This window comes from Castanea sativa, chromosome 5, assembly GCF_040712315.1.
Source record: "Castanea sativa cultivar Marrone di Chiusa Pesio chromosome 5, ASM4071231v1".
Classification (NCBI taxonomy): Eukaryota; Viridiplantae; Streptophyta; class Magnoliopsida; order Fagales; family Fagaceae; genus Castanea; species Castanea sativa.
Window position 1 is genome coordinate 53,375,598 of NC_134017.1, and position 12,049 is coordinate 53,387,646.

At 32.1% G+C, this 12,049-nt stretch overlaps 1 protein-coding gene across 1 annotated transcript; it reads left to right on the plus strand.

Moving 5' to 3' along the window:
• The first annotated feature begins 6,077 nt into the window (after window positions 1–6,077).
• LOC142635409 (agamous-like MADS-box protein AGL29) lies at window positions 6,078–6,689 on the plus strand. Its single transcript, XM_075809566.1, has one exon. The coding sequence runs from the start codon at window positions 6,126–6,128 to the stop codon at window positions 6,687–6,689; it is 564 nt and encodes a 187-aa protein (XP_075665681.1). The 5' UTR covers window positions 6,078–6,125.
• Window positions 6,690–12,049: the final 5,360 nt, after the last annotated feature.

The window sequence follows — 12,049 nt, forward strand, 5'->3', positions numbered from 1 at the left end:
TATATTGTGATTTCCTTATTCAAAATTTTCTCTCGACTTTAGCAAACCCTAAAAATAAAATGATGCTACAAACTTTCGTTAACCCTAAAAATAAAACTATGCTACGAACAATATCTTTGTGTCAACCCAATAATTTCTACATAGTGATGCAATACAACATGTGGAATAGAATCTCCAAGTCAACTAAAATAGTGACATGAAAAGTTAATCTTTTTCACATCAACTAATAGCATTACCCGTTAAGCTTTTTGTATCCATTAAAAATATATTTAACATTGAGTAGTATTTATTACATACAAATTATTTTACACACACTCCTAAAAGAAATAAAAACCTTTAATTTAGTTGTAACTTATTATTTCAGTTTCTTTTGGAGTGTTTAAAATAATCTGTCTGTAACAAGTTTAACCCTTTAAAAGATTGTCATCTATTATATCGCATCAACACGCCAATAAAAGTTCTAATAGGTTTGGCATCAACATCAATGTTAGTGATGAAGAATCATTTCATGTCAACAAAAATGTTGACGGAAAAGGAATCTAAATCTTAAAAAAAAAAAGAGTATATATTGATTTTTAAAGTACATATTAGTTGTAGCTACATGACAATGTTATAGAATCCAACACAACAAGAAAATACCTATCTGATAAAGCCAATCTTAAGTCAAAAGTGTCCGCATTCTACTAGCCCAAGGATGGATGCAATCAAGTTTTGAACTAGAAAATACGTTCGAGGATATTGTTATGTCTTAAGAGGGTGTAAGACACCGCACTTCATCCATCCAGTGAGATTCCTTTATTTTAACTATTTCTCATGTAAACTACTTAATGTTTAATAAAACAGACTATTGGTTTCAAATTCAGAGGTGCCTGTTCCTAAGTTTCATGCATCCATTAAGAATAATGCATTTGGCTTAAACCAATGGTTTTGACGAGGGTTAATTGCAAAACATCTACGTTTTATCATTTTTGGAAAATGTTTTAGGGTTTAGGACTTATAGTGAGCCTAATGGTATTCTGATAAAGTTTTAGTGAAGTCTAAGGTCAATATGGTGAATTCCGTAGCTTTGGGGGTATTTTTTATTAGAAGTATTGGTTAAATGATTAAATTTATCATATTCCAAAAGTTTAAACTTAACTTTTTGGATAATCAGTAATTTAACATGTATCAAAGCATGAGATCTTGAGTTCGATCTCTGTCTCTTCTATTCTACCTCTGATTTGAATTCTCACGTGTTGGGCTTCATCTATTGAAATGCAGTTTTGGCTTACACGTAAGAGGGAGTGTTAGAAGCACTGGTTAAATGATTAAATTTACCATATCCAAAAAGCTCAAGTTTTTGAGATGATTGATAATTTAATATATATATTTTTTTCAGTCATTTCAATAAAAATTAGGGTGGAGGGATCTAATCATTGTAGGCATTCAGGTAAACTTGGTGGAGTTCGGTGGTAATTTGGTCATTTTGGTGTTATAAAGGGTATTTTTGTCAATTTGGGGTCCTAAGTAAATATTGGCAACTTTGAGTGTTTGTGGGTATTATGGTAATTTACGAAAGTTAGATGCGTTTTCTTGTCATGTTTTCAGGCTCTACAAGTATTTTGATAATTTTTTAGAGTTCTAGTAGTACTATATGGTTATTGTATGGGGTCTTCTAGTAATTAATTTGTGAAAAATAAAGGTATTATGGTAATTTTTAGGGCTTTGGGTTTATTATGGTGATTTTGGAGTCATGGGATAATTGAGAGAGCATACATAGTTCACATGATTCAGTCTAACAACCTATATTTACGGTGAGACAACTCTTAAACGATTACATATTATATTAAACACTTGTATGTATTATAATAAATCCAATGTAGGATTTATATACTAAAGAATAAGGTTATATATATTTGTTCTACAAGTATATGAGCTTACAATTAATTTGGACCACTTGAGCCATAATATATCTAATGGTTGGAATGAATGGAGAAGCGGGTATTTATAGAGTTGGAAAAATGTAATTTTCACAGCACACGTTGAGCAGCTCAAACCATATTCTCCACCATTTAAATTTTTATCCAAATTTCTTCCCATCTTATCTAAAATCGCCCCTTTGACTAACCACCTTTGAGAATATATATTTGATCGAAAGCCTTCCTAATCTCTATTTTTGGTGACTTGGAGTTGATAATTAGGTTGTGAAGTCTACATTCCCATCCCACCATGCTTGAACAATTTGGCCCAACGGTTGAGAAGTTTTCCATGCTCAAAATCTTGTCTAGTAGAAAATATTTCACGCTCTTTCCAACAAGGCCTGACTTGTGTCAATCTGACAACGTTCGACCCTAGTTTTACCTTGATCAGTTTGAAGTCAAACTTCCAAACACTTATCAATAAGTGTTTGAGTCGTTGTCTCCTTAAATTTGTTCTAAATTGACACAGTGATGATTCTTCCATCCAATCAATTTTTCCCCCCCTCTAGCTCGGGTCCCAGGCACAATTATGATAAAGACATGATTAGGCCACTTAGAAAAATTTCAAGAGGGTGAGAATGAAGCAGTGACAGAGTAAGGATTTTAGTTCAGGATGCAAGAATAACAGACAAGAAAAGAAGTAAAATTCATTTGAAAAATATTTATTGACATTAATTAAATAAATAAATATATTCATATACTAATGAAATTGACATACAAAATCAAATATAAATATAAATATAAATATAAATATAAATGTAAATTTTAATTTATTTTTCATACCTAGTTAATTTTACTCTCAATTCATAGTTAATTTACTCTCAATTCATTAATAATCAATTCATAGTTAACAAAGATTCGGAAAAAAAAAACATAGTTAATAAAAATCAAATTAATATATTAATCTAAACACAAAGTTTAAACATATAATTTGATTCCATAAATTGAGAAAATAAGTCATTGTAAAAAGCATGAAGAATAGAATAACATACCTACAAAGTTGTATGTGTGTCTCACAACCTTAGTGTATACTTAAAATATGGATTTATACAAAAGATTTAGAGATTGAAACTATAAAAAACAGTGAGATGGAAGACAAAATGTTAGTAGAGAGTCTAGTACAGTTTTAAACTTTTAATGATTTTAGAGATATTTCAAATTTTAGTGCATAAAACCTACAAGTTGATATGCAATTTAAGCATTCATTAATTCTTCAGTTGAAGTAGCATTAACTATTTTTTTTTAAAAGAAAAAAGGAGCGCATTAGCTATATATTTTTGCAATAGATTTAACATTTTCTTAAACTTTTAGTGCTATGTACATAAATGGCTTTTCTTTTTTAAATTATTTTTTGCGGGTCCCGCTCATATTAAAGGGGATGGAGGGAGAGTAGAGTAAAGAAGAGTAGAGTAGAGTTGGCCGAAAATCAGCCTAATTTTCAACCAACTCTACTCTACTCTCTCTTGCTCTCTCTCCCTCCTCGGCCTCTTAATCCAAATAGACCATAATTGAATTCATTGAATTGCCGTAAGAACCCATTAAAAGTAAATAAAATATTGAGTTTTTAGTGGAACTCACTCAATAGTCGTTACTTTTGTCTGAAAAAAATAAAAATAAAATGGTGCTCTTTTGTGTAGAGTACAAAATATCTTTAGTGTAAATGGAAAATTTTTAGGCATTCTCGAAACATGAATAAATGGTGCTCACTTCTCTTATATTTATAATGGAATCCACCATGAATTTAGTGAGTGGACCTCATTATAAATGTGAAAGGAAGAAATATCATTCTTTATATTCTGAGAGTATCTAAGAATTACTCAGTGTCAAGGCCTATTAGATCTATTACAAACATAATACCATAGTATCATTGGTTGTGAATTTTTGAGGGAGTCAGGGAGGGCAAGTGCCCCCTCTCGCTCCATGGCCCCGACACTGAAATGAAGTGATAATAGTTATGTCATTAATATCATGACTCTAAAACTCATGCTAGCTTTTATTTTGTTTTCATACAATAGGGGGCTTATATAGAGAGTGTTAGGTATACATGTGTGGTGAGTGCCACATGTACAAAAGGAAAAGATATAAAGAGTGCTGATTGAAAAAAAAAATTAGCATGTATGAGAGCGAAAAAACAAATGAAATTTTTTTTTAGCCCTGAAACATATACAAAAAAAATTTATTATTGCATTTGGTGTGGATCTCAAGTTAGGCAAAAGCTTAAGAGAAATAATATAATTAATTTGATAATAGTTGAATTTATTATCAAATCAATATTGAAGTGTGGGCAGGCTTCTATGGATAAATGTGTGGGGTTGACACGTGGTTTAATTTACATAGATGACGTACCAAAGGCCTATGAATGATGCATTGATTAATAAAAAATTCATAAGGTAAGAAAGAGTAAGTAGGATTTGTAAGTCACTTGTTCATACCCCACAAAAAGGTATTGAAACCCATAGGGAGGCAAAGACTCACACATGAGAGGGATATTCTTTTTTTTATTTTTATGTGCATACAAGTACGAGTGGAGTCTCGTATTGAATAATAATGAGAATGATGAGTAGTTAATATACATAATTGGACCTAAACTCATAGGCTTAGATTTTATTGGATTATTAAGTAATGTCTTTACCCAATTAAAGTCTCCCCGAAAGTACTCTCCCCAACAGCGATAATGGAGTAAACATTGAACGGCAAGACTCTTTAGTCCTATGCTTCTATCATCTTACAAAATAGGCGCAGTCGCATAAAGTCATTATTAACACCATGCTTGTACTCTGATAAGTGATAACTGAACCATTCAAGATGATGTGATAACAATCCTATATGAAAATCTTGGTTTTGGTACAAGGTTTTTAATATATATATTGGAACAAGATAGACTAGATAGTGACGAATATTTTTTAATGCATTTACAAGAAAGGACAAAACTCCCTTACAAAAACAGCAATTTCAATCATGGGATCCGGAACCACTGCATTTGATAAGGTTCTCACCCGTCCTTGCCAATTTTGAGCTGCCGAAACCACTGTTGTTAGTGGTATAACCATTTTATTAGTTAGTCGTTAACTCATACAAATCACTTGCCTTTTTTCATTGGAACCATCGTTCAGGAAATTTAAATGCCACAGGCTTTTTATTTAATTTTATTTTTTACAATAAACTCTATCCCCAGAATCTCCCCCGCCCACCTTTTTTTTTTTCTTTTCTTTTCCTTTATATATTATTTGATAATTACAAATAGAGAAGATAGGGTTTGAAGTATGGACGTACATCTTTATTGGAAATATCAAGAATTACTAGTTGAATTACAAATATTTCGTCAAGTAGCATACCCTCTTTTATATATATATATATATTATTTGATAGTTACAAGGAGAGAGAATAGGATTTAAAGAATAGACATACATCTTTATTGAAAACGCTAAGAAGTACTAGTTGAATTAGAAATATTTCATCAAGTAGCATCCCCCCTTTTTTATATTATTTGATAGTTACAAGTAGAGATGATAGAGTTTGAAGTTTGGACATACATCTTTATTGAAAACACCAACAATTACTGGTTGAATTACAAATATTTTGTCAAGTAGCATCCCCTTTTTTATTTTTTATTATTTGATAGTTACAAGCAAAGAGAATATGGTTTGAAGTATGAACGTAAATCTTTATTATAAACACCAAAAAGTACTAATTAAATTACAAATGATTTGCCAAGTAGCATAATGATTAAACCAATTCCAAGGAGCCTGTGGTTAGGTGGCTTGCTGAGGCAAGATGCACACCGAATAGTATTGTGGACTGGCCACACGAGGAAAATGTTTTGAAGGGAATATATTTAAGAAAATTAGCTTGAAATTTAATTTAATTTTTTTCCTCAGAACTTTATGTGGTCAGTAGGAATTAAGTGATGCCAACTAAAACTAATTAAGTTGTCACACAAAATAAGAAAGATAGTCAAAAGCCTTCCATATTATCAAGGAAAAATCATATATAGAAACAATGTAGGATTAATTGTCCAATATTAGAAACACAATATAAGTTCCTAATTCACACACATATCTCTTCACTCTCAATTTCTCTCATTTGGTTTTTGAATCAAATAGTTTCAAAAATTCTTATCCCTCTCCCTAAAAATTTCTGGTAATTTAGGTAGGATCGATAGGGATAATGGGAAGGCGAAAAATCGAGATGAAGATGGTGAAGGACAACAGCTCCAGACAGGTGACCTTCTCCAAGCGCCGGACTGGCCTTTTTAAGAAAGCAAACGAGCTTGCAACTTTGTGTGGTGCAGAAGTTGCCATAATTGTTTTCTCTCCAGGAGGTAAACCATTCTCGTTTGGCCACCCAACTGTTGATTCAGTGTCAGACAGGTTTCTAAATCAGGACCAAGAAGTACCAAATGTTAAGGCTCGTGCTGGTTCTTCAAAGAATGCAAAGGTTGACAGGCTTAATCAGCAACTTGTTGATGTGATGAAGCGACTACAAGCTGAAAAGAAGAAGGCACAGAGTCTTGATCAGAAGGCTAAGAAAGCAAAAGCATCACAAACTTGCCAGACTCAGATCAATGAGCTCAGCTTGCATGAGCTTGAAAAATTGAAGGGATCGATGGAGGAGCTTCGTGAAAATGTAAATTCTCGAGTATGTGAGATTGAAGCGTCATTTTCGTTGCTGCTCTTGGCACAGAAACCTATCCAAGAGGCTGATATGTCAGTTACTAAAAAAGCTAATTGAGTATACATGTATTTGAACCATATTCTGTATGACTTTTTGTTGAGTTAATGGCCTGTAATCCTTGAAAAACTTTCCCTATATGTGCTAAATGATCAAAATGTCTCTTATGTTTCTCCATTGTTGTAACTATCAAAGGATTGAAATTTACTCTCTCTCAAAAAAAAAAAAATTTTTGATTGAAATTTATTATCGGTATATCCAATTGTGTTTGCTTGGACAAGAACAGAACTACGGGCAAAAAAAGCATATTTACATGTGTTACTTAGATAAATAAGTAATACAAATTACTTATGGGTAAAACTAAATTTGAAACGTTTATCTTTATGGTTGATTGACGCTATCTATATAATATCTACAAGGTAAAACATAAAATATATTATTGCTACAATTTTGTTTCAGCCTAGCATTTCAGTCCATTAATTCAATTCACTTCAATCATAAGATCTATTAGTTAATAATTAAATTAGTTAATTTAATTATTTTACCCCCTCTCCAACTCACCTATGTCATATTATACTCTAATACTTTTTTTTTTGAGAAGACATTATACTTTAATACTTGGTTTTCTTTTGCTTTTTTCTTTTTCAGTAAACTTATTTTATGAATTTTTGGCTGATATAATTTTTTTATTCCATAATCTATATACGTGTGTGTGTGAAAAGTTAAGAGAAAGTTGAATTAGAATTTTAAATTAGAATCAAATTTTGCACCATATGTCTAAATTTATGGGAGGACCACATTATAATTATCTACTTAAGTTTGTGTCATACTTCCACTTAATTTTTTTAAATTTTTGTGTAAGGGAATTAATAAGTGCAAAATACTAAGAATCTAATATTAATGAACTATAAAATTTATAATAGTAAAACCAACCACATATGCTCAATAAAAATCACTACATAACAAAGATTACTACATGTTCTATCTTATTAAAAATTAGAAAAAAATAAGTAGTATTAAATTTAGATAATAATTTTAATATGTGACTAATTATGTTTACCTTTAAAAAAAATTGACAGATTATTTATATTCTTATTATAAAAATTATGTTTAATTTTAAATGTATCCATATGTAAGCATGTGTTACATGCTGTTTTTTTAATAATTTGACTAATTATTTATATTTTTATGATAAAAATTGTGTTTAATTTTAAATACATCTATGTATTTACATGGGTTTCATGCTAGTTACAGTTAATATACTATTACCTCACAACATTCATTTGGAAAAAAAAATATATGAATAGAATAAATGGTTTTTTTTTTTTTTAACGTTTTAGCGTCAATTGCAATGTTATAATAAAATATGTGTACGTAAATCTTGTTTCGTTTGAAATCAAATTCTGGCACTGAATCAGAGCATACACAAGCAATTAGGCTTAAAAGTTGAGCAGTATTGTATTTGAATCGTATTCCTTCTTAGTCAGGAATTTGGTTGATTACTGGAGTATCTGTGCTTGAATAGAATATTCCTTTTTTTTTATACCATGAATAGAATATTCTTAATATGTGCTAGAAAATTTTAAAATCGGCTATTATATTTGTCTATCTTGTTTGGATGTGTTCTCATAAATTTATTCTTGAAGGCAATTTCTAAGATGAAGAAATAAACTAGTAATTTTTCAATTAGTTTGTAATAAAAAAAACATATTAATTCCGAGAGGTGAGACTAAAAACCAATTTCTTAAGAACATAATTTTACCCAAAACAAAAAAATTATTAAGCTACCAAAAACCCCAATTTAAAGAATTCCATCCCACCATCTCTCCTAAGTTCTGGCTCCAAACTCATTCTCTAGCCTAGCAATTAACCACAGTATTACCACCAAGACCATTACCTTACTCCAAGGCCCAGGTAAGTATTCATAGAGTACAATGTGATATTCTTTCTTGACGATACATGTAAGAAAAGTGTCCGATAATTATATTTCGAGAATACATAATGATTTTTCATGCATAAGTATTTGCTTAACCAGGTTACTAGAAACACTTCGGCCCAATCCTGCGGTATTGTTGGGTTATACATTAGAACAAAGCACGAAAATCAAATATTCCGTGTGAAATGGACCTAAGGCCTTTCTTTTACAAGACCAAAATCGAAGTGGCCCAAATAAAAACTTCCTTATTGTGTTTTGGTGAAGTGATTGGGAGGCAACCAGCTGAACATCTCTTATCCCACTGAAAATTCTTTCAATTCCTTTTTGTTCTATTCTTTTTTGCCTTTTACTTCACCACCTCAGATTGACAATCGGTCTCACTTTATTATTATTTTTTTTTTCACGCCTTCCAGGTCTCTTCTTCTTCTTCTTCTTTATTTATTTATTTATTATTATTATTATTATTATTATTATTTTCTTAATGCTTCTCTTTGCTTCACATATGACTGGGCTGGATCTCTCAAATTGGCTTGACTTAATTGGCCAACCATGTAGTTTCACCTTGCTCTTGTGAATTGTTCAACATGTACGCTAATAACCTTTATTCTCTATAAGACAAAGATAACTTCTAATCAATCACAAATTAACATAAAAAGTGTCAAAAACGTTGTAGTTAAACTGACACATTTCCATACACAAAGTCTTTGAAAGTTTAAGGGAGAAATGATTTGAGCTGTGAGGTTAGCAGCATGTTGTAACTATCTATATAAAAAAAAAAAGATAAAAACTTAAGGTTAAATATGTAAATATAAGAGTCTTTTATTCTTTTACTTTATTTTTTTGAGAAACACACTCACACACACATATATAGAGGAAGGGGCTGAAATAAAAGAATACACTCACACGTCAACACCAAAACTTCATGCGGCAGTTAGTGTCGCAGAGCAAGTGATAAACCCCATTTTCAATATCACACCTTACCGATGTGGGATGACTCAACAACACTGAGTATCTTTTTTTTTTTTTTAGAAACATACACACACACACACACAAATATATAGAGGAAGGATGATGAGATAAGGGAATACACTCACACACCAACACCAAAATTGCATGTGGCAGTTAGTGTCGCGGAGCAAGTGATAGACCTCCTTCTCAATATCACAAGTTACCGATGTGGAATAACTCAACAACACTGAGTATCTTTTTTTTAGAAACACACACACAAGAGTCTTTCATTGTATATATTTCACGTGGATCAAAATCCTACACAGAATTACCTAATAATCCTTGACTTGGTGGTATGATAAGTTCATGACCATTGGATCATTGAATATGGAGTTATGAGAAGTGGAACTAACCTGATATACATAATTAATCATATATTATATCATATATGTCATATTGTCATCCCAACTCATGAATTTGATCCTCTTATAAAATAAAATAAAATAAAAAGAAAGAAACACATGAATCTGATCTTATCAATCGTTTTTTCCTCCCAAAAGAACACTGAGATAATTAGTAATTTTTAGGATATAATATACATATATAAAATCAAAGTTTTATAATATATTATAAATATTCAACAAACAAGAGATGAAAATCCAAAAGCATAAGTAGAAGTATACGTGGAATATATTATGGATTTAAATGTGTCAGAATACAAACCCAATAGATTTAGGCCCATTGTTCTAGATTTTTTGTACTACACTTATATCACTTGTACTGCACACTTATATCACTTGTTCTAGAATACAAGCCCAATAGATTTTTTGTACTACACACATTGTCGATCAATATATATAGAGCAAACATTTGCACTTTATTTTACATAAGCATTCAAACTTTAACATGGTATCATAATTAAAAGTCGTGTTTAAAAGTTAGGGTCTCCAGTTAGTCTTCCGCTGTCACTGTTCTCGTTTTCCCAGCTTGCTGACTCTGCCTCTTTTAGAACACGTAACTCTGTTCAGCACATTACCACTACTACAGGATAGATTTCACTCTGAATCTATCCTATTGCTGTCGAGCCATCATAAACGGAGGAACCATGTGTCACAATGCACCATTTGTAGCTTTTGCATAATGTCCCATGCACCTCTAGGACCAGCCCACCCACCCTATAGTCTTTGCACGCGTTGCCATATGTCTAACACAAGCTAGCACATGCTGGACACACATATTTGTCCATGTGTCATCTACACGTAAGAGAAGGTATTTGATATCAAATGATAACATGTTAGGAGTATCAAAATTCAATAAATGTGAAATATGTCAGTAAAAAATAACTAACCTACTTACAATTGAAAGACGTGTATTGATACCCATTTTCGCAACACATTTGTACAAGCCCAATTCAACTGACTTCGTTGTGGGCTCAATTCATGTATTATATTTTATTTTATTCTTTTAAGTATGACCTAAGCCCATGCAACTTATGAGGGAAATTGAGGAAGTGTGGTTTAAAGGGTATGGGTCAGTTCCTTTCGGAACTTTTGCATGAGCTCAACTCATACGTGCTACCAAGTGTGTAAGGAATACTATAACACCTCAGGCTCATGGAGGAGGTCTTGTACCCAAAATTCCTCCCTCAAAAGAGCTTTTATACTTTGAGTGACTGTGCTCCTAATTTTCAACCCAGCTCCATTTTCCACACCAAAACACAGCTGACCCGAAGCTAATTAGCTAGACTATTGTTGCCACCAAATGCAGCCATCAAAAGCCTACAATGACAAGGAAACAATAGCTAATGAAGTCAGCCACTTTATTTCCAAAATCATGCTAAAAGCATACTAAACTATTCCCTAAACAAAAGCAACTCAAGCCAAAACGCCAAATTAGAATCATGGAGGATAAAAACCTCTTTTACTACTAAAAAACCAGTCACTTAGAACACCCCAAGTTCAATACAAAAGGCCCCAACCAGATTCAAAAGAGACTAACCACATTCTACTCACAGACTTGAAACTTCAGAGCAAAAGCCCATTCAGCTAGTCAAGATTCTCACAATTCTGAACCTTAGGGGTGGAAATATGGGTACAAGGGAACCTTCTTTCTCTTCCTCACAGCCTCTCTCAATTTCCTCTTCTCGGTGAATGTGGGTCAAAGTTTCAGACCTGTTGAACCGCATTTTCCCCATAAAGCTGAAACTTGAGAGCCAAAATCCACTGAGCTAAGAAACATTTTTACAATTCTGAACCTTAGGGGTGGAAATATGGGTACAAGGGAACCTTCCCTCTCTTCTTCACAACCTCTCTCAATTTGCTCTTCTCGGTGACTGTGGGTCGAAATTTTAGACCTGTTATGTTTTTATGTTTTTTCTGCACTTTTGTTATTAGCATTTTGATTCTCTCTTGTCAAAGCACCATTAGCCTTTGTCTTCTATACATTGTGAATTTTGGGCATGATTCTCCACAAATAAACATTTCTAAAAAACCCAATGGGAGATTTGGGCCGCTTTTGCATTTTCAGCCCTTGTCGC